Genomic DNA, 23,253 nt, shown 5'->3' with positions numbered 1-23,253 from the left:
AAGTTTCTTTGATCTAATTTTTTACTTTTTTCTCTGATATTTTCATCCAACCATCATCAAAACATTACTTTTCTTGAAAAAAAAACATCGACCAAATATTTGTTTTAATTTTTGACATATTGACTTTGTTTTCATAAACCTTTTGACCCAGTAGTAGGCTTAAATTTAATTTGTATGTATTTGACTTAATGAACCCTAATTATATTCATACTTTTGGCTTTACTGTGACAAGTTGCAGCAACATCATAAAACCTCAAGTCTAAATGTATGAATACATCAAAGAAGACAAAAGGAAGGTCTCCTTTGGAAATTCCTCTTATTAGAGCTCTTTATTCCAGTTTGTTAAAGCCAACAGTTCCTCTCCAGATGTACATTCAGCTCGTGTTGGCAGACATACATACTTATATTTACTATGTGTCATTGATTCTGTTCATCCACACGCATAAAACACTGTACAGATTCATCATGTCCAGCAAAGACACTGCTGAGTACCTTTGATATTTATTATAAACTTCTGACCACTAGAAGAGGATTTGTTCTTAAAGCTGAAAGGAAACTGCAGATTTATATTACAATGTGTTTAGAGGACCCGGTCCAGTGGGTCGGGGTCACAGCGAGGGATGGAATTAGGAGGAATGAAAGAAAATACTTTAAACCAAGTACAGAAGCCTCCTCCTCCTCTCAGTGTCTGAACCTCTCAGGTTTCCAGTGTGTTCCACGCGGGGGGGGATACACAGATGGGCTTATACAGGCCCGTCCTTTGGCTTTGGTCTCGGTGGGATTTAAGAATCCAGTGTTGCGACAGCAGGACTCACCTTTGTGCAGCAAAGTGGCAGAAAAGCTGCAGCAGAACGACGACACTCTGGAAAGTGCAAAAGAGTTTTGGTTTTGGTCGCCAGTAGAGCTGCCCCCCCCCCCCCCCCCCACGCAGGATGGACTGAGATGAAAAGAAGCCGAGCCGAGCCAATCCAATCCAGGCCGGGCTAAACCGGGCTCTGCGATGGGAGGGGTGAGGGGGGGGAGAAAGAGGCTCATCCAGGCGTCTCTTTCTACCTGCAGAAAATGTTCTCGTACTCGAGCAGAATCAGCTCCACGATCTGGTTCTGGTAGACCATGTGGACCGCGATGTTCCAGGTCTCCGTCTCGGGCCTCAGCAGCGTGGGCCCGAACACGATGGCCACGCTCTGGGTGGTCATGCGGTTCTCCTCGCCGTGCTCGATCACCCTGGAGGAGCATGATTTGTTTATTTCAATATAAAAAATAAGTCAAGGAATTTTACTGCAGTAAAAGTAGCAGAAAGGTTAAATAACTGAGAAAAGCACCTAATAACAGTACATAAGTTATTGTGCTAAGTTAATACTCACTAAACAAAGCTGCATTTTAATCTCTGTGGGTCAATGACGAGAAAATTAAACTAAATTAAAATGAACAGAGGATTGATTTTAATTCTGCTTTAGATGATCGTTATAACATTTAAATGATCTTTAACCCTGTGTGAGCGTAGTTCACATTGTTTCAGGTGAGAATGTTATTTCTCTTTTTAAATGTTGTGTTTCTTACTTCCTGAGGTGTTTGAAGAGCACCTGCATGGTGTCCTGGTTCGGTTTGGGAAGCTGTCGGACCAGATCCTTGATGGACTGAACTCGCTGCTTGTAGTCTGAATTCTCTGCAGAGCAGAAAACATCAAAGTGGAGCAACCTGGATTCATCAAATAGGTCCTTCTATAAATCACTAAAGTCAGTGGCTTCCTGAGAGGTGTCTTCAGTCAGAGTTTACAGGAGGTATTTTTATTTAATTGAAAAGTGAAATGAAGCTCAAATCAAATGTTCCATTATTGCTAATTGAGGGGAAGAGTTAAAGTGCGACGTACTGATGGCGCCGACAAAGTCGTGGAAGAAGGTGTAGGTGAAGAGCGGCTCGGGCAACTCTCTGAAGAACATCTTCAAGGCTCCAGTGGTCACGTGGATGTCCTCCCACTTCTCATCGTTCAGGTTCACCTTCTCATCTGCACACACACACACACACACACACACACACACACACACACACACACACACACACACACACACACACACACACACACACACACACACACACACACACACACACACACACACACACACACACACACAGTGTTCAGTGTACATTCAGGTGGTGATGACTCTAATGAACCCCCCCTCTGGTTTAACTCACCGTGGTTGACTGCAAAGCGCAGCTTCTGTATGATCGCCAGGTTCCCGCTGACTCTGTACAGCCCGTCTACAGACAGAGCTGCAAGGCATCATGGGAGGAAAACACTGGTCAGTTCATACAGGGACGTTTGTTTTCCACCAGAAGAGAACGTGGCAGTAAGCTCCGCCCCTTCCTGGACTCGCGGCTTTGTGCTGCGCTCGCGCCCCCCCCCCCCCCCCCCCTGAAACCCACCGTTGTTCTCCACGTGGTCGATGCACATCCGGACGAAGGTGGGCACCGTGCTGCTCTCCCTGTGGCACAGGCTGGACAGGCTGCTGCCGAACACCTGGTCTGAGGACACGGAGACACAAGACACTGTAGTGGGACTAAAAGACGGCGCGGCTCCCTTTACGAGGCCCAGAAAACATGATAAAAGGACTGCAGACATGAAACGGATTATTAGAAGGCTGTAAAACATTAAGGTTACAACACGTTCATGGTGGCCTTGTGTTTCTGGAGGATACCTTGGATGTAGCCCTTGTCCCTGACGGCCTGCAGCGTGGGACGGCGGGTCAGGAACTTCTTCAGCTTGTGTCGGGTCTTCTTGTTGTCCGAGGTGTCCATGCTGGTGGAGGTCTTTACGCCTGCAGAGGACAGACGGGACCGGACGGAGTGGTCAACCGCTCGTCTGAACGCATTGAGCGCCATGGCGTGGACTGATGCTTCTTTTATTCACTCTGCGCTTTCTTTCTGGCTGTTGCGTAATGTTTGTGTCGTCATTTGCCTTTCACCCAGTCGATTCCACTCTTTGATCTTTGACTTCCCATGGTGCCTTTTCAGCGTTACTAAAATGTTTCCTTGGTGCTTTACTATTAAAAGTATTAACAGACCTCGGCCCTTCTTGGAGTCTCGGAGGTCTTTCTCTTTGTCGGGTTTCTCTGCAACGGGCGACTCGGGCAAGTCCTCCTCGATGGCCTCGTCCGACTCCCAGGCCTAAGAGATCAGATACGAGTAGTAAAACCTCCTACACGGCACCTTTGGACCCGGGGGGGGGGGGGGGGGGGGGGAACAGATGGCTAGCTGAAGTAATTGTTCAACCCTCAGGCTTCTTCAGTACAGCTCATTACTTTCAGTAATTCAACTTAAAAGGTGAAACTAATATATTTATGTGTATATATAAGTATGTCTTAATTTAGAAAATGCTTTATTTTTTTTTTACTGTCCTGTTTTTATTTTAGTTTTGGGGAAAACACCAAAATATCCGACGGACATCTGAAGACACCCGACTTAAAATGTGTCTTTTGTCCCCTCCGTGTGGTCCTCACGTGCGTGCTGATGGTCTCCTGCAGCTTCTGGTGCCACTCGTTGATCAAGCTCTCGTTGTCGGACTGGATCAGCAGCTCTGTGCCCTGCCGAGTCTTCACCTGCCGCCGGGGGGGGGGGGGGGGGGGGGGGGGAAATACAGATTATTTCCCTCATGTGTCTCTGTAGGTCCGTTTGCTATTGAGACGGCAGGTTGACGCGGTCCGCCCCACCTCTAGTACGTGCTTCTTGCTGGATTTGTCCTTGGAGGCCCACTCCACCGAGCCCCCCCTCAGATCCACAGTGAACTCCGGCTGCGTCTGACCCCCTCCGAACTGCACAGAGAGAGCGGACCAATCGATGAGGAGTCACGTGATACGATTCATTTGACTGGTTTTGCGCGCTCGAGAATCAGATTCTGAAGGTTAAGATCAACGAGACAAAAGCTGATGATCCTCATCACCACGGAGCCGACGACCTGCAGACGCACAACGGCAAAGCAGCTCCTACAGAACATCAGGCGTTCTGTGGTATCAAAGGGCTTCACTGACCCAGCTGGTGGCGCCTCCTTGGCCTTTGGCAAACAGCAGCGTGGAGCCCTGCAGAACGGTCCAGGAGGACGTCCAGTTCTTCCTGCAACAGACAGATCCAACAGGAAGCTTTCAAGCGGCTCCGCTCGCTACGGAGCAACGTCGGCCCTCACGGGGGGGTCGGTCCTACTCACCGCACTTTCTTGCCGTGCTCGGTGATCTTCGTCACGTTCAGATCGCTGCACTTTTCAGACGGCTGGAGAGAAAGTAAATATTAGGAGACGGTCTGAGGGGGAAAAGGGGGAAACGTAGCCATCAATCACTGATTGAGAAGCCCCCCAGGCTGACAGGAGAGAGACAGAAAACACCGCCACACAAGCCCCCCCCTCCACCAGAACCATCGCAGCCTTCACAACACCATCATTGGACTCCACACGAGACGTCAGACTGAAGGAAAGCGGATCATTTGTGTTCCTTTGGGGAAACGCAGACGATCCGAACCCAGAACCTGCTCATCAGCGTGGGTTCTACACAGGCTTCCTGCGTCAGGAGGAAACACACGGTCTACGCAGCCTGTGGAGAAACCCTGCGTGAGCTGCAACAGGCGGGGGGGCGGGGGGGGGGGGGGTTACTGACGGAGGCAGAGGGGGACGGAGGGCAGCAGGCAGAGCCGGGGGAGGTGGGCTTGGGGCTCGGAGGAGCGTCCTGATGAGGAGACATGGGTTGGTGGACACACACACACACACACACACACACACACACACACACACACACAGTCACTAACAGCAGGAGGTTAATGGGAAGAGGCTGCGAGGTTAGAAACACAAAGTGTCAAGCACGCACGCACGCACGCACGCACGCGCGCGCACACACACACACACACACACACACACACACACACACACACACACACACACACACACACACACACACACACACACACACACACACACACACACACACACACACACACACACACACACACACACACACGCGCTCCTGCCAGCTCGGTCCGAGGCGCGTGTCACACCTTGTCGTTGGCGTCCTGGAGGTAGACGCTGTGCCTCAACTTGGTGAGGACGATGGGGTCGGCGCGCTTCCTGTCCAGACTGTGGCTCTTTAGAGCGTCCCCCGACGGCTGGGGGGGGGGGTGCTTGAACTATAAAGGGAGGAAACAGGGAGGTCGTTCCGCGTGCTTTGGACCCCGAATGCAACGCGCGCTTCCTCGTTCTCGTGTGTGTGTGTGTGTGTGAGTGATGCAGCAACTGGAGGTCGGTCTTCTAAGTGTCAAAGTGGGGCTGAAATAAAGATCCCACCTAACAGAATAAGATCTGTCTCTCTTTCACGCAAAGGTGGAAACTGAAAAGTCGACTAATGTGGACTATTAAACTATTATTATTTTATTTCTTATACCACAAAGTGCATTTCTATGAAAGAGCCGGGCTTGGTCTTACCTTGGGCAGCTCCCATTCCGACCTGGACCCGTCGGCGCTGTAGTAGTACGACCGTCCCTGCTCGTCCACGTGTTTTAACCACTGGAGGCGAAGCGCACAGACGCACGCTTTAATATTAACGCTCATCACTCACTGTCGGGAACTTTTCTTTAAATCAACGCAACAAATGCGACGGGTGCCTTCTTTCCAGCTGAATGAGGTGCTTCTAAGTATTTGTTCTAATTCTCCTGCTTCATCTGCGTCCAGGAAACACTTTGTGCGAAAAAAGCCTCCCCCGTCATGCATCACCAGGAACCACCTCAGCAGGCCAGCCGGTACCTTCTCGTGGGTTTGCTCGCTGACGTACAGCGTGTGGCCGCGCTCGTCCAGCTCCTCCGACCAGCCGCAGCGACCCTCCGGCCGGCTGAAGCAGGCGTCCTCCGACGACGACAGAGGCTGGAGGCGCCCAATGGAGAGCGAGAAGAAGGGGAAGAAAGAGGGCGAGAGAGGAGTGGTCTGACGCCGCGGGGCGAGAGAGAGAGAGAGAGAGAGAGAGAGAGTCTTTTCACCGAATGGAGTGAAGCAGAAAGTCGAGCACCAAACGACCCCCAACAGAGCGCAGAGGGACCAGGAGACGCATCAGGAGGCCGGAGCTCACAGCGGCGGCTGCTCGCCCGTAGGGGGCAGCGTGGTACAACCACAGCGCGGGACTTTCAGAACTCGCCTCATTCTTCAATTAGATTAAAAGTGGAATCATTTCAGAAGCAGCGTGTGTGCGTGTGTGTGTTTTTTTAAGAAGATCCAAGTTGATCAAGACGGAACGTTTTATTTTTTCTGGAGGTGTTTTTTTGGTCAGTTTTGAAAGAAAGTTACATGTCAGAAGGCACTGGTCATGTCACCATTTAACTTTTCTCTCTGACTCATCGTGTGTGTGTGTGTGTGTGAGTAAGTGAGTGTGTGTTGTAACTCTATGCTTGTGAGAACCTGATGGAGTGACAACATCTTTGCGTCATCAGTCCATTTTACCGACCTTTGTCTTTCACTGGTTCAGTTTCATTCTTTACTGCGTAAATCTGGATTCTGCCTCAACTAAATCTCAGAACTTTAACTTGAGTTTTAATTGTCTAAGTGAGAGTTTACTTGCTCAGAGCTGCTGTAAACCTGCTTCAGCTGGGGATTCCTACCTTCATCTCCACATTTCTTAGATTCCTGCGATTACACCTCGCAGTGATGACGGCGTATTGTCGTTTAACTGGAGCGTCTCTGTGTCGCCACGAGTCCGTTTGGACCAGTGAGACTGATCCAGGTGTTGAGTAAACTAAGAACTATTGCTCAGACGGACTTTCCTCTATGCCCCCCCCCTCCTCACACGGGAACCCTGGTGCACAGGACTCGTACCTCGGAGCTCTCCCCCGCGCTGTGGCTCTCGCCCCTGGAGCTCCCCCCGCTGGTGTCCTTGACCCGCGGGGGCTTCCAGGTCCTCTCCTGGGTGGAGCGGTTGTAGTAGAAGTGCCTGCCGCTCTGGTCCTTGAAGGTCTCCCAGTCGCCCATCACGTGGAGCGAGGAGCCGGAGGGGAGGGGGGGCACGTGGCTCCCGGTGATCTTCAGCTCCTGCAGGTTGGTGTAGACGGGCGACTCAGAGCGGCGGGAAGACGCCGTCTGATGGAGGAGGGGGAGGGAGAGAGGGAGGGGGAGGGAGAGAGGGAGGGAGAGAGGGAGGGGGAGAGGGATGTGTGATTCATCTCGAGTCACTTGTACAATCAGGCAAAGGTTCCTCGACAGTTTTGGAATAAATTCACAGCTTTCAGAGTGCAAATCAACGGCTGTTTTATCGAGAAACCCCCCCCCCACCTGAGCACCCATCAATCACCCCCCCGCCCCCTGAGAGGCATCGCCAGTGCTTCTCAGTGACCAGGTGGAAATAAGGAAAGTAAAACCGGTACCTTACACAGCTAAAGCTGTTTTGTGGGAGAGAGAGAACCCGGGTCTGGATTTAAAGGTTAGCTCCTGCACCGGGTCGAACTGCAACACTTCCACCGCCGCCTCGGCACCACAAACACCAGATGGAGGTTTTATTCGTCAATAAGGATGAAATATTCAGGAGCCGAGCCAACAGCTGGAGACCCGCTGAGGACGGAATGGTCGATGACTTGATGGAGGCGGAGACGCTGCCCCAATAACACAGATTGCGGTGGAATCCACATTTTATACATAATTCAGCTTTGGTGGTCGATGGACCTTCAGTTATGGAGCAAACGCACTTCAGCTGGGCCCACGAACCCACGTTGTCCTCCCAAAGTGGTTCTGATAGTTAAACCTCCCCTCAGTGGGTTTCTTTCCTCCGGCTGCGTCGATCAGAAAGGGAATATATGTATTTTTTTAAACGTTTGAGATGATCTAAAACCTGCTGAAATAAGAGCCCAACTTTTCCCTTTCACCCCGTGAGTCATTATTCATTCAAGAGGAGAAGTTGAGCCAAAAGTGAAGCGAGCGCTTTAAATCAGTGGTAAATCATAAATGTTCTTTTCTCAGTCGAACACAAAGAATCAAACGACTTAACAGCAAAATCCAGAATTACCCGGCACGTCGGACCGCTTTTATAAACCAGCGTTTTCCAAGGAAGGAAACGGAAGGAACAACTAAAGTAAACTCTCTTTGGGGAACTGGCTCACATGCTGCAGAGGAGACACTTTCATTATCAGTGAGATGCAAACAAGACGCTCCGAGTCCAACGAGCAGAGACCACACAGGTCCTGCCCGGGAGCATCTGGGCGGCATAGTGAGAAACTGCAATGATCAGAAACATGTTGAAAAGGGATTGGCCAGTGACTGAGGAGGGGGAGGGGCTCCACGTGTTCACCTCCTTCCCGGTGTGACACAGGTGAACCTGCTCTGCTGCATACCTGCAGGCAGCTGGGCTGTGCAACACACACACACACACACACACACACACACACACACACACACACACACACACACACACACACACAAGCAAGTTCACACACACACACACACACACACACACACACACACACACACACACACACACGACGCACAACGAGCAAGTTCACACACGTCCACACGTCGCCACAAAAACTGACTTCTAGTTCCTTGTGTATTTTTAAAGGTTCTCACTTGACTAAAGGGCCTCAGGTGTTCTTCTGGGTAACATCGCATCACCCACACAATATAAAACGTTTTGAAGTTTATTTGCTAACGACAGGTAGCATCGAGTGAGAGTCAGGTGAAGATTACACAAATATTTAACCAGGAGCCTAAAAAAAAAGAAAACCCTTCCTGCAGGAGAGCGCCTGAAGAGCAAGAACACTGCAGCTCAACACGGAGAAAGGGCCTCAGGAAACGCCGGCGCCACCCAAAGAGATCGTCCAACTCCTGGAGCAATTAGGTCCAAGAGGAGAGGAGGCGGTGCAGGGGCGACGCGGCGAGGAGCCCGAGTCGCCTCACGCGGCAGAAGCTGCGCCCACGTGCAGCGAGGCTGAAGACACATGGCGTCACGCTGCCATGTGTCCGGATCGGGACGTTTGTTTACATCAATTCCTCCAGCGCCGAAGGAGGTGTCACCATTGTGCAAGAAAGGGAGTCAGATTACAATGAAATAAATTTATCGGGCTTTGGTTTAAATTCATTTCAATTCATTTTGTTAAGACCTAGCTACATCAGATTAAAAAACACTACTGCATATATATATTTCTAAATTATGCAATAAGATCCATCCGCAGTCCCCAGAGTTACAGAGAGGAGCAGAAGGAGGCGCGGTGCACAGAGGAATCCGGCTCTTGTCCTGAATCTGTCTCTGATCTACTCGCGTCTCCACCCGGTTTCCAAATGGGTCAAATGTGAGAGACAGAGGACGAGAGGGAAGGACAGCAGCTGCACAAAGAGACCCACGAAGGGAAAGACCGTCTGTGCTAGACTCTGAGTGACAGGACCTCCTAAATACGGTTTATGGAATACTGTCAAACGAATGAGGCCAAAATAACTGATTCACCTCCGTGTCCAAAGCTCTACAGAGTGAGACCCAACACAGCTGACCGCATGGCCTGAGAGGTTTAAGTGACACATAAAAAAGTGATTAGTGTTGGCACTGCCCAAATGTAGGAGGGAGTACACTTCTCCTGTGTGTGTGTGTGTGTGTGTGTGTGTGTGCGCCCTGCAGGCTGAGACACGACGCCTGAACACAGAATCACATTTTAGGGAAACGCTCTCCAACGTCCTGGCTGACACCTTTAAACCACAGAGATTCAAAGCGGGTTCGGTGCCGCTCGCTGACATATTTCCCCTGAAGCTCGAAGCTCTTTCCAACCCGATTCACACTTCTTCTGTTTTTCTTTCTCAGAACATTGTCTGTTGACTCAGCCTTGAATTTATGATCAGCTGTGTGTGTTTTTGCATTTTTTTTTCTGAGGCCACGCTGTTGAAGCAGCTCGAGGGGAACACAAAGCAGGGCGGAAGCTGACAGCCACAGAATGATTAATCCTCCACTCTACCTCCAGCTGACCGGTCGCAGCTAATGACGCTCCTTCTCGTGCGCGGGGGGGGGGGCAGCAGTGGGGACAGGTACGATCACAGCATGGGACACATAATGCAACGAGGTGGAAGGGACTTGGAAAGGTAGAAAATCCAATCCGTGCTTTATGTCACCATCCCACACTGAGCTCTGTTGCTAGGTAGAAACTGAAAGTATGAATAAAAAGAAACTCAGCAGCCTAAAAGGAGAGAACGAAATCCTATTGGGCGAGTTAAAACAAAGGAATCCTCATCATTAGAAAAGTATATTCACTTCATTCACAATAGAAGATTAGCCTTTGGGTTTTATCTTTTAGACATAAACATTACAACAGGCTTTCTGACCGTGAATCCCTCCTGGTACTCCTTTATAGCAGGGAAATATAGCATCTCACCGATCAATTACTTCTTGATGCAATGAGAACAGTGGAGAGAGAGAGAGAGAGAGAGAGAGTTCAGAGGTCACTGGAGCTTCTTCAGTCTGAAACTCACATATGAGCCTCTGAAAGCAGAAAGCATTTGACTTCCTGTCTGACACCGTTTAAGCCTCGCGAGTCTCATTCGATAAACCGAAACCTCTGACTTGATTAGAAAGCGGTGGATGGCCGTGTGTGTGTGTGTGTGTGTGTGTGTGTGTGTGTGTGTGTGTGAGAGTTGTAACCCGTGTGGCAGACCGGGCACATGAAGAACACCTCCCACCCAAAGGCACATGAGGGGAAACAAACTGCAGAGCGACACAAAAAAATTAATTCAACCGGATCAGATTAATGTCCACAACAAAAAGAACCCAATCTACTGTCTCAGAGCCACACACACACACACACCCTCCTAATGGGGACACGGGTCCTCTGAGGCCGATTGGTTCCATCGGGCCGTGGGTCCATTCACACACATCGATGCCTCAGCACACTGACCACACACAAGAGGACCCACTATGGTTTATAAAAGCTTTTCAAATGCCGTACATAAAGACTGATGACAAATATCCAATCAAAACTCTACATAAGACATCCATGCTCTCCAAAACTTCACTAACTTGTGACTATTCCTGAATGTGCCTTGCAGTCTCACCAGAGCGCTTCATTCATTCAACCTTTAACCTGACAGCCTTAAAGGAGCCATGTTTATCTAGTTTATCTCCTCACTCAGTGCAGAGTTGATTTTTAAAACAGAATTTACAAAGCATAAGTTATTATTCTCCTTGATGCATCTTCTCTCTACATCAATAATGGCCGCCAGGTCACACTTTGGGGTCGCTCGCCAGTTTAACGAGTCGTTACACAGCGAGTGAAGGGGCCAATCAGTGGGATGGGGGGGGGGGGCTATTAGAAAACACTCAGAGGGTAATTAAGCTCGACAATGTGACCCAATACTCCCACTGCAGCCCCAATGCAATGCAAGATGTGGATAGAACAGACCTCGACCCCCCTCATCGTTCACTTTTTTGTGCATCTTTTCCTCTAAATCTTTCACAGCTCCTTCCAGTCACCTGAGAATCGAGTATCGACTCGTCTCTGCACACCTTGAAGAATGCGGCAGGGAGGTAATCGACTTCTCTGCAAGTCCTCCTCCGGCTGCAGAGGGGGGGCCACGTCTCCTGCTTTCCTCACAGCCGCGTGCCCCGACAGCACACCTCTTTATGGGAGAGGAGGAGGAGGAGGAGGGGGGGCAGCTATGAGGAAGGCAGATCCCCGTGGATAAGGATGATCCTTCATCCCGCCTGCAGCGAGTCACGACTCCTTTTGAAAAGCACTTCACGGGCTCAGGTTGAGCAGAGCTGACGGGCGATAACGTCAGATGAGGATTTAACACTTAAAGATTGTAATTAAAAGGAGGTCATCCACCCTAAAGCTCTATTAAAAGCTACGTGATGTCAAGCTAAAACGACATTAATGTATCGGTCACAGCCGTGAGGATGATGAGGTAATGCTTCGTCCTGTAATAACAGAAATGACAGATGCTGCAGATTCTCGGAAGAAAACCATGGATTTAAACAATGCTGGATGTAAAATACTTTATTCACCCATAGCGTCTGTGTGAGTAACACTGGCTGTAGACATGACATCTTTGTTTGTCATCAAGAAGGTTTATGGTTAAAGTATAAAGAGATACACAGACATATCTCTTCCTAATGAGTAGACCTTCCCAATGACGAATATCCAGAAGTGAGAGAGCTGCTGACTCAAAGAACGTTTTGCAGGATTCAACCGGGTTGCCAAGGGAACAACATGAAGCCCCCCCCCCCGTGGGGGTCAAGCACCTCGTCCCAGCAGTTCCAGGTGGGCGGCTAAGTAACAAAAAGACACAAACGCAGCTTTCGTGAGCAACACTAAAGAAACTAAAGAGAGCAGAACGAGGTACAAGAAGAAGCGATTCAAATCAACTCTGCCGGCTTCCCATCAACGAGCTTTCACTCCCGGGATGAGCGGCGTGCAAGGTCATTCCCATAGGATCATGCAGCAGAGACAATAGACTTATATGCACCCCCCCCATCATCGTCATATCGGGTCCTGAGCCACCAAATTCTTTTCTCCGCTTTGAAACAGATGGTCGCCATCGGCTCATTTATACTTTCATTCCATCTTTAAGTGCAGGTTCCTGAAATAAGTAATGCATTAAAAAAATGCTTCACCTGAACCCAAACCTGTATTTCTGGTCCCAACTGCTAAAGCAAGGCAATTGTATTTCAACAACAATGCAAAGTGCTTACATAAAACCATTAAAACCATCCAAACAAATAACCAGGAGATTTACAAACAGTTAAGAACAAGGACATAAAACCTGTATCGAGACAAACAAAAAGAACCTGCTCCAGTCAAACCAGTTCAACGAGACTAGAAGGGGGAATCGTGGCATCATGTTCAGATAAGTGCAAAAGCAGCACGTCACTCGTCAGCACGTCAATATTATGTAGGAAAGAGGAACCAAGCAGGCTCCAGGAATAATCTACTAATCTAATCTGAAATGGAATTATCCCAGGGGGCACAGTCCAAACAGGAAGTTAAGGAGCTCTCACCCTGCAGGAGGGGAGCCGACATGAGAGCAGAGCACAGCTCACAGGGTGCAGCTAATTTCCCAGCATGACTGTGCAGGTCGACTGACGCTTCTGTTTGTCCTCCTCGGCCTCACCATCCGGCGTCCGCGTGTCAGCGTGCCGACAACGAGACAAATGGTCAGAGGCGAAGGCGAGCTGCGCTACTGTGACACCACGCTGAGGCAAGGATTCCAGCAAATGTCTAAACATGTCGCAGGTCATGTTGAATTAAGCTCCGGATGAGGCGGCCTTGAACGGGTATGAAGAAAAAATAAAGAGAAAAGAAGTTTTCGGGTGGTTTCAGCCCAACAAGAAGCATTCTGGGTAACAATTATCAGCACGCAAAGACGTTACAACTCAAATCTTGTTCCACATCGAACAAACAGAACATTCAAGGAACATTTTGTTGTGTTTAAACGTTGACTGAAAACATCCAGAGACAATCCGCTTTGTACAGGAAGCGTGTTGTTGTTGTTGTTGTTGTTGTTGTGCCCAGGATGTGTCTCTTAAAGACAGAACTATAGATGAATTGTGTACGTTTTATGACACCAGGGCTGTGTCTGTGAGGCGGACTGCATTCATATAATCACCTTTATTCATCTAGAGATGCCTTTACACAGCAGAACAAGACTTAAACTGGGATCATCCTGTACCAGTTCATTACTCCCATTTACACACTGGTTCTCTTGTGCTCTGTAGGATCAGCCTCGTTCATCATCCACTCAACTGGAACCTTTAACAGCACTGCAGAGTAAGAAGGTCCTTCTGATTCAAAGTCAAAAAATCTATTAAAAAATGAATGGTTTGTCAGTTGATGACTAAATCAGTGAAGTTTACACCCAGTTAATAACTCATAAACACATTCGTTGCACTTGACATATCAGTATCATTCTGACTATGAATATTCTCTGCCACCCTGCCTGCTCCTCTTCCTCCCACCCATCATCATCATCATGCCCCCCCCCCCCGAGCTCGTCTCACAGCCAGCTGTCCAAACAAATGTTACGTAGCGGCTCTTATGTAATGGAGCATGCAGAGTGCTTAGCCCTCTCCGCTGTCCTGCTGCACGCCGTCCCCGGTGCACAGGACGTCCCCCCCCCCCCCCCGGCTCCTTCAGGCCAGAGGGCAGCTGTGGTTTGAAAGGCGGTGGATGTTATTGATCCAACATGCGGTCGGAGAAGAAAACTACGCCGTCGGTGAAGGAGGCAACGCCGGAAACGCCGAGCCGAGGAAGTTCACGTGATCTGATCCGGAACTTCAGGGATCTACGGACCGCTTGCATGAGTGGAGCATCTGAAGGAGGCAGCACTTCATTTAAAAAGGTAAACAGAGTGAGGACCTGAGCGCTAGTCACCGCTCCGGCAGAACTCAGCATTGGGAGGGATGCGCCGCCCGGTGCAAGAAGGAGAGGAAGAGGCTGAAGAAGCCGTCCTACCGTCTGGTTCCCGTCCGGGAACATGCTGCCGGTCTGGAAGCCGCCGACCAGACGCCCGACGAGAGAGAAAGACGGCAGCAGCCTACTCGCCGACGCCCGCCACGACTCAGATGCCACTGTGGCGCTCTGAGGCCCGACACACGCACGCAAACACACTGTATTCACTCACATGCTCTTACATAAACGGGAGGAGGGGGGGGTGCAGAGCTCAGTGGAGCTGGATACGTGATGAACACAGGACGCCCCAGCTGACATTACACAAACACAGAGAGAGAGACAGAGAGAGAGAGAGAGAGAGAGAGAGACAGAGAGAGAGAGAGAGAGACAGAGAGAGAGAGAGAGAGAGAGAGAGAGAGAGAGAGACAGAGAGAGAGAGACAGACAGAGAGAGAGAGACAGACAGAGAGAGAGAGAGAGACAGAGAGAGAGAGACAGAGAGAGAGAGAGAGAGAGAGAGAGACAGAGAGAGAGAGACAGAGAGAGAGAGAGAGAGAGATCCAACTGAAGCTCCCAAAGGGATTAAGAAAAGCTCTATGAAGTGAGGACCCCCCCCCTCACACATACACATGTTAAGATGTCATACAGAGCTCCACACTGTGCAGTCCCCTATAATCACCACTGGGACATGTATTACACTTGGGACTGAAGGTATTGATCCATCACTGCGTGGCTGACATATGGATCTCCAGGTGGGGCTTTCACTGAAAGTCACACAATATCTTGATCTTGTGTGAGATGGTTTTAAATGTGAGTCGTCACTCACCGAATGAATGTATTTGTACAGAAAATAACCCACAGTTGGTAGATCAATATTAACAAAATCAGCACTGAAAAAACAGATCTGCTGATCCCTCAGATGGGATAAGTGGCAAAATATTCATGTTCGGTGCAACTTTAAGAGAGTGTGAATAGAGAGAAAGTCAAACTTAGGAGCAGGTCAGCTGTGTGTGTGTGTGTGTGTGTGTGTGTGTGTGTGTTCTCTTCATTAGTAATGAGCACACGGGCCAAGCCCCACAGGGTCCTTTTCCCCACGAGTCGCTATTTGCTCATCGTCACCTTGAGGCTCAAAGACAGCCCAAATTCTACTACTGTAATACTGTAAAATACACTTTCTTTTTCCCCTGAAATGACTTTCTTCTGTATTTTTATCCACGATGAGTCACGCGATGACGTTGCTCTGGGAGACTTTTCACTCTTTTGTCCTCAGGCGTCAGCAAACAATAATCTAACAATCATTGGGGAGACGAGCCGCTCATCTGCTCTGTGACAGCGGGTCACCGCTCGTAATCCACTTCATCAACAATCTTTCAGGAAACATGACGGAGGAGACCAGAAGGGCGCGGTACAAGCACATGACGGGGTTTGCTTGTTTTGCGTTGTCAGCCTCGAGTGCCCTTGAGCAAGGCGTTTGAAGTTGTAGATGAAAGAGAGGATGACTCAGGCTCTAATGAACCCTGCATGTGATACCAAACAGAGGATCCACAGTAGTGCAGATGGTCTGACTCCAGTTTATAGATGAATGACTGTTAATACATGACTTATTTTATGCGCGATGGACGCACACGGATGTGTTTAACGACCTCGTGCACACAAGAGGTGCAACTTCCTGCCAAACAAGGAATGAGGAAGTGCTTCCTACGGTCAGTCATCGCGCTAAAAGTCACCTGGAAGTTTGCAGCCGGCGTCCTAAATCAGTCCAAATATTTGACATTTTTCATCATTCACTTTAACAGCTAGACCGCCTGAAACAAAGCTGGGAGCAGCAGCCGCGGGGGGGGGGGGGGGGGGGGCCTCTGAAGTGGGGACAAAGTGGACCCCGCTGCCTCCAAAGAACACGTTCATCAGCCCGAGCTGGAGGAGCCACTTCCTGCATTCAGGACATAGAGACCTGCAGTAGTGCCATCAGCTTTAAACAAGCAACAAAAATATTAAACCCTCGGTTGCTACGATATAAAACGTGTCTGACAAAAATGGTGGGTGTAGATTCATGAAACAAGCTCCACTACCTCGACCTTTTCTCCTGCTGTTTAAATGGCGCCCGAGGGGAGGAAGGAACTCCATCATGTCGCAAGCGCTCCGCTCAGTATGTGATGACCTTTCCCGCCTCATACAGAGCGAGAGGTTACGACCCCGTAGGAAGAAAGGGAAGTTGTTTGTGAGCATCAACTCTCATTTAAGTTAAGCAGAATCTATTTAGAGAGCTGCCTCTTTGCTGGTGATCTACAGCTCGCTCACCTGAAGAAATAAGAATACTCAAAGAAACGACTATTGATGTTGTTAAAAGCACTTTATGCGTAGAGTGGAACTTGACCTACAACCCCCCCCCTCTACACAAAGAGGGAGGCGTAGACCACAAAGGGCCAGTTTCTATTCCCACTCTGGCTCTTGTTCAGCAGCAGCCTGAGCTGATGGTTTCTGGAACCACCCCCCCTCCCCTCCCCTCCTCCCTCCACAACCCCCCCCCCTCCTCCGACAAGTAATGCCCAATTTAGGTCAGGAAGTCAGATCGCTCATTAGAGAACCAGCTGCACAAAACCCACTTTCAAAGTCAAAGGCGGGTGGGGGGCTTCTTACCTGGGGGGGTTCCGTGGAGCTGCTGCTCAGTTCGTCTCCCGACTCGGAGTCGTTGGTGCGTCTCTCTTCGCCCGCGGAGTCGCCGTGTCGGCCGGCGTCCGCAGGGGCCCGGCCCGGGTCCGGGGATCGGGCCCGGAGAGGGCCGTGCCCCCCTTTCGGAGGGGGCCGGGGCGCTCCGACGTCCGACAGAGCCCGGTCGTGGTCGGTGGGCGAGCCGGGGGGGTGGGGTTGGAGGTGGGGTTGGTGGTCGCTGCCCCGGCGCTGGGTGGGGGGGCTGAAATTCCCCGAGGGGGCGGCGTGCGCGGAGGGCGAGCGCCGATAGCTGGACTCGTGGCGCGGGAGGTTGTCGGTGGACGGGCCGTGGGGCGGCAGCTGCAGACTGGTCGGCTTCACCCACAGCGCCCCCCCGCCGCGTGGAGGCGTGGACTCGGTGGCGGCGGGGGGGGTGCTGCAGAGGTTTAGGGGGGGGCATGAGGGCTTTGCGCACTTCGCGGACGTAGCTGGCCGGCACGTAGAAGGATTTGGTCCCTTCCTCCTTCCTCACCTGCCACCAGTCTTCGTTAGCCTTCTTCACCAGCATGTAGCACTCGCCCTGCTGGATGACCACCACGCGCCCCTTGAACTCATACTCATAGTCGTACTCCACCTCGATGTAGACCTCGCCCGGGGCTATGGGCAGCACCGCCATGGCGCCTGGGACTGTGCGCCGGGCGGCTCACCGCCTGAGGGAGACCTCTATCGGCATCGCTTCCAGAGCAGGGCTGGAGGGAAAACCACAAGGAACCAGAATAAGTGTATGTGGGGGGGGGGGGGGGGGGTAAAATCCTCCAGCATCGTGTTCCATGTCACCTTTTGGTAATATATTCATGAATCACAAGAGGTGACTCAAAGCCTCTTAGAGCCTAATCAACTTATCAGAGCGAATGATTAGAAGACAAACCGAGGAGGTTTAATCCCCCCCGAAGGCAGTGAGGGGCTCACGTGGGCTCCTTCCACCTCCACCCCCACCAACCCGCTCCACCCTAACTCGCCCCGCCCAAGGGCGGCGATTCCAGCAGCAACTGATGGATTAGTCACCCGCACATAGTTTCTTGCTGCAGTCACACACACACACACACACACACACACACACACACACACACACACACACACACACACACACACACACACACACACACACACACACACACACACACACACACACACACACACACACACACACACACACAGGTGGGGGCTCTAGCACACCTTGAGCAAGCTGAGCTTACAAAAAGTTATTTTGAAAAACGCCGGTGTGAACGAGGAGCGTTTAATGTAAAAAAAAAAAAAAAGCCAGGTCTAATCGAGGGGGAACCTTTTTTTGGGGGGGGGGGGGGGGGGGGTCAAGCTTGAGTTTCAACAGGTATCCGAGCGGCAATGAAGACACCTGGAGCCATTCATCCCAGCTGGGCTCCATGTTGTTCCCACATCTCCAGGACGCTGGTGTTGAACGTTGCGTAAGAGTGAAACTCATTCTTATGGCCTTACTAGAATCTTAAAAAACGTTATGAAACCATGACAGCACTTCACAGGCATCTCGCAAATTAAATTTCCTGCAAAAACATTTATGATCAAAATCCCCCAAGGAGAGAAAATGAGGCCCACCAGAGAAACTTAAACCATTGGCCATTCAGACCCAGACGGTACTGCACTATAAAGGTGAGGTATTTTACATTTCTGTCCAAAGCCAATCCAAGACCAAACCCGGGTTGGTTAGGCGTACATTAGCTTAATAAAGACCCGTGTTGAGCTGAGGATGAGTGGGGGGGGTATCATCGTGGTTTAAGGACCGGCTGATGGCGGCTGTGACGGGCTTATGCTGCTGGCTCGAGGTTGATTTTTAGATAAAATGATAATCAAGAACAATCGGGTGGAAGGATACGCAGCGTTTTTACGATCGCCTTCTCTCGTATCGTCCACACTTGTATTTTGGTCTCCATTACGCAATCCGTCACTTCATATAAAACGTCAGCGCTCTGCAGTCACTTTGGTCAAACCGGTCCCATTCTTTACTGCCAACCAGTTCTGGGCCTAATAACTCCAGAGCCTCAGACATGGAGCCAGGCTCTGCTGGAGGAGCTCTGCAGAGAGAAGAAGGCTCACTTCCTGCCGTCCTCAACACTCCCCTCCTTTAGTGAAACTTAAACCTGTCCGACAGGTGTTGGGGGGGAAACTAACCTCACGCAAATGTGCAACATCTATAAACCAATAATTACCTTTTTTTAAGGCAGTTTCCCACATTATTACAGCTCATAATTAAAAACAGCATATTAATGAATTTATAAGGATCGGGACAGGATTAATCTCTAGTATCATCGCTTGCTACTTAATAAATCTTCCCAGAGTCTAATCATCAAAGTCAGAGGAAGAACCCTAATTCCATGGTAATGCTAAATCAAAGTGGGGGGAGAGGGGGGGGGATTAAAACCTCCAGAGCTATCAGACACGATGGCGGGGCCTCGGCTGAAGAGACGGGAGGTTTAGGGGAGGAAACGAGTGTGGGCCCATTTGAAGAGGTACCTGGGAAAGAGACCCCCCCCCCCTCACACCCCCGAGTCACATGACGCCGGGTACAGTTCGGACGGTTTCCCGGTCAGCCAGCGGTTACTCTGAGCGAGTTATTTCCAGATAAATGAAATCAGGCCCACTGGGCTTAAATGGTCACACGGTGTCGTGTACAGAACAGCCAAAAGGTCAGCTGGTCAGACACAACGCCACCATCAACGCTATCAGCTGGTTTCACTGGAGGAAAACCACTGATGGCTTAGAACGAATGTCGAGTGACGTGAAGGTTTTTATGCTTTAAGAACGAAAACAAAACCCATCTCACACCTTTTAGAGACATTACCTGTCATTTATCTGATGCTTTTACCCAAAGCGACTTACAATAAGTGCATTTCAGTCCAACAACACTCCTCCTGCTTTGATCGGGTGTTTTTTTGGGTCAACTGAACCTTAAAATAAACAGGAATCTGAAGTCACAGTTTTTGTAACATCAGAAACCAAGAACATGGTGACCTTCACACCAAAATACAGGCTGTCCCAGTTAGGGACGTGTCCTCAAAACTACAACTCCTCAAGGTCCCCCCCCCCCCCCGCGACCTTCACTCCCCACAATCTGCCCCCACCTCAACAAAACCGCCGCTTCATGGAGACAATGAACCGCCGTGCTTCGATCTGGGGAGGTGTCTTGATGTTGGAAAGAAGGGGCATCCAGGGGGGGGGGGGGGGGGGGGGTTACGTCCCGACAGACACGGCATACCGTGCAATTTGGATCATTTAGTCCAATTCAAAGCTGCAGCCGATCAAGAGACCAAAGCACATGGTGACATTTCCTGTTGCTTATTTTATAGCTAAAAAGCTTAAAAACAACTAAAAACACAAAGAAAACATGTTTTTTGTCTTTTCACCAACGACATAATTCACAATAAGAAAAGCAGCGACTCCTCACATCACTCTGCACAGGGATGGAATTATATTTATACCAATCAGTTCTGCCGTGATTCACTTTTTAATTTTCTACCTCAGAAAAACTGAACCTTCAAACCTCCAGAGAGGAGGAGAGTTCCCACGCGCGTTGTTATTGATCCCAAAGGCCAAAGGTCAACGCCCCGGACGCCCTGACACGACCGAAGGGAACGATTCTGACGGTCGGCCAGCTGCACGACAGCAACTTTATGACCCAACCGCCCCGGAGGAGGTAAATAAAGCCCAGACGGCGCTATGCCTACAGCGGTTACTTACTAACTAACGTTAGTTCCTGGTATTTGTACCAACGTTTATTCTAAAACGAATTAGCGGTATGAAGTACTTTTTGTCGACCCTCGGTGGCGATGTCAAAGTTGTGTCCACGCTCCAAGTCGCACTTCGGGGCTCCGGCTCTTTGCGGTGAGCTAATCTGCCGCTAACGCTAGCGAGCTAATTAGCTTCCCTGCTAAAACATTCCATTCAGCCTACCTTTTCCACTGGGGCGGGACACTGCTGGGTGGAGGAGAGGGGGGAAAGGGGGGGGGACGCGAACAACCGAGACACCCCCGGGGGTAGAGGTGTAAAAAATCCAGCCCGCCCGTGAAAAACTTTCCCGTGTGCCGAACCCCGTCAGGAAAGCCGCTCCACTCCGCGCCCGGTCGGTCCGTCGCTCGCGCTCTTCCGTTGGCCGGTGTAATCCGCTGCGGTGCTCGCCTCCGCGGACTCACGCCTGCCCAGACAACTTTGGCAACTACCTCGCAGCAGAGATCGCCTACGCTGAAGAGACAGCACTCGTTTTTTTGCCGATAGTAAATCTGACACACAGAGGGCCACGTGATGTGTAAACTTTTTCCGTTACCATGGTGACCATTCCGGGGGTAAAGGGCGATCACATGGCATATTTGGACCAAAAATATACCAATTTAAATATCGCTGGCGATGAAGAGTTACTGTTGATGGATTAGCTATGTTTTATGAATTTGTAACGTATGATTATTTTAAGCATGCCCATATTCTGATTCCGAATGCCGTTCGAGTGAGAGCTCCTGTCTAATTCGTTAATCTCTGGTCCGGTGTCATGGGACGCAAACAGGGAATGAGCGCCACCCGATGGTTGAAGCTCAGAACTACCAATTATTACAATAGTAACTTTTCAGTTTTTTGCTTCGCGTTTTTTATCCACTGCGGTTATTTCCCATATATTTTGCATGCGTAACATCTTTTGCACAAATTACCTATCGGTGATAATTTCATGGCTGTATAATATGAAGCTATAACGTTCGCTACATCGGTTATCGAACTTGGCTTAGCAGAAATATGGAATAATTATTCCTGCACAGTCCAAAATATAGAGTAAGTCCCCCTAGAAGCAGATACAACGCAAACATTTTACATTTGGTTGCGTATTTTGTAAAAAGAAATCTCAGTTTGGGGGGGAATATGTGCTGGACTACTTCTTGGCTAGGACCAGTTGCCAGGCAACCAGGGGAGAGCTGGTCAGTGCACCATGCCGGCAGATAGAATTATTTAAGTAGAGCAAATCTGGGAGCGGCTGAGTGGTGAAGTTCAGCCCATGGTTGCCTAGTTACGAAACACAGAAACATCACTAACACGGTGCAAACATGAGATAAAATAATGGCTCAATCTTACAACGATGCAACAAACAAAACCAGAGATGCAAGTGCTTTCTCATAATTATTTAATCACACATACATTTACATCATGCAATCGATCCAAAACTGATGTCATGAACTTCCCATCTCCATCTTTGCTCTTTGTGTCCCAGTTCTCCAGGAATGATCCAGTACCTTGTCCACTGGTGGATCCTCAAAACCCTCTAAAAAATGACCAACTATTACACAGTAATAAAAAAAGTGGCTACACTTTGTTTTCAAATTTAGAATTAATGGGCGATCCAATTCAGTTCAACGCCTTAACTATGCTTTGTTAGGTTCTTTATCACCTATTAAGCCCCCCCCTGCCCACCTTCCCTCCGTCATTTCATGTCCAGTTTTGCTGAAAGGTCAAAGGATAAACATTGAGGTCCATGCTGCAAAGTCTCAACTAATGTTGACGATGACACCGAGGGAATAAACCAGAAACAGCCACGGAGTGTTTTTCTGAGTGCCATCAAACGCCACTCTCCCGTTAACAGACAGGTTTTACTACGACATCCATGGAGAGAAATCACAAATCTGCCCTTTCTCACCGCCCTTTTTTTGTTTCACTAGTCTCAGCACAACCAGGCTGTAGTTAGAAAGTTTCTAAAAGCTTTTTGATTTACTGATGCATCCGATGTGAAGTCGGCCTCTCTGCTGGGAGCCATGAGCATCTTTTCTACAAACGCCAATCAAACAAGTCCTCGCTGACAAAATACATCAAAGGGCCAAAAGTAAGCAGACGCCAACATCAAAAAGGGGGGGGGGGGGGGGGGGGGGGGGGGGGAACAGCGGCAGCAAACCCATCTCGATCCCACCTGACATACAGTGTATTCTTTTCAGTGTATTGCACTTGCACAAGATGTTAGTGTCGTCACAACCCCAACGAGCGCTTTGCCAATGCAGCGGGGCTTTACAGGGTCAACAACAACAACAACAACAAACAAGTTGTGGTGAGAATTAAAATCACAACAAAGACAAATCCCAAACCTCTCTTCCAGATGACAGAAGATGGTTGTGCAATCATAGACCCTGCTCCTCCCTGACTGGCTAATCAGCAGCAAGGGTCGTTCACCCCCCCC

The 23,253-nt window shown here is 49.7% G+C and overlaps 1 protein-coding gene across 1 annotated transcript; it reads right to left on the bottom strand.

The window, feature by feature from the left end:
- Positions 1 to 297: 297 nt before the first annotated feature.
- On the bottom strand, positions 298 to 20,938 carry LOC119209855 (rho GTPase-activating protein 12-like). The gene is given in 19 exon segments (XM_062557822.1): positions 298 to 1,224; positions 1,561 to 1,666; positions 1,871 to 2,005; positions 2,194 to 2,271; positions 2,425 to 2,523; positions 2,697 to 2,816; positions 3,063 to 3,165; positions 3,498 to 3,596; positions 3,708 to 3,809; positions 4,026 to 4,107; positions 4,199 to 4,260; positions 4,641 to 4,709; positions 5,035 to 5,163; positions 5,459 to 5,539; positions 5,777 to 5,953; positions 6,836 to 7,096; positions 17,007 to 17,450; positions 17,452 to 17,767; positions 20,857 to 20,938. Coding segments are annotated over 18 exon segments (2,565 nt in total). The 5' UTR covers positions 17,695 to 17,767; positions 20,857 to 20,938; the 3' UTR covers positions 298 to 1,049.
- Between the last annotated feature and the right edge of the window lie 2,315 nt (positions 20,939 to 23,253).

The sequence above is a fragment of the Pungitius pungitius genome, chromosome 15 (assembly GCF_949316345.1).
Source record: "Pungitius pungitius chromosome 15, fPunPun2.1, whole genome shotgun sequence".
In the NCBI taxonomy this organism is placed as follows: domain Eukaryota; kingdom Metazoa; phylum Chordata; class Actinopteri; order Perciformes; family Gasterosteidae; genus Pungitius; species Pungitius pungitius.
This window is presented reverse-complemented; position numbering and strand designations above follow the sequence as displayed.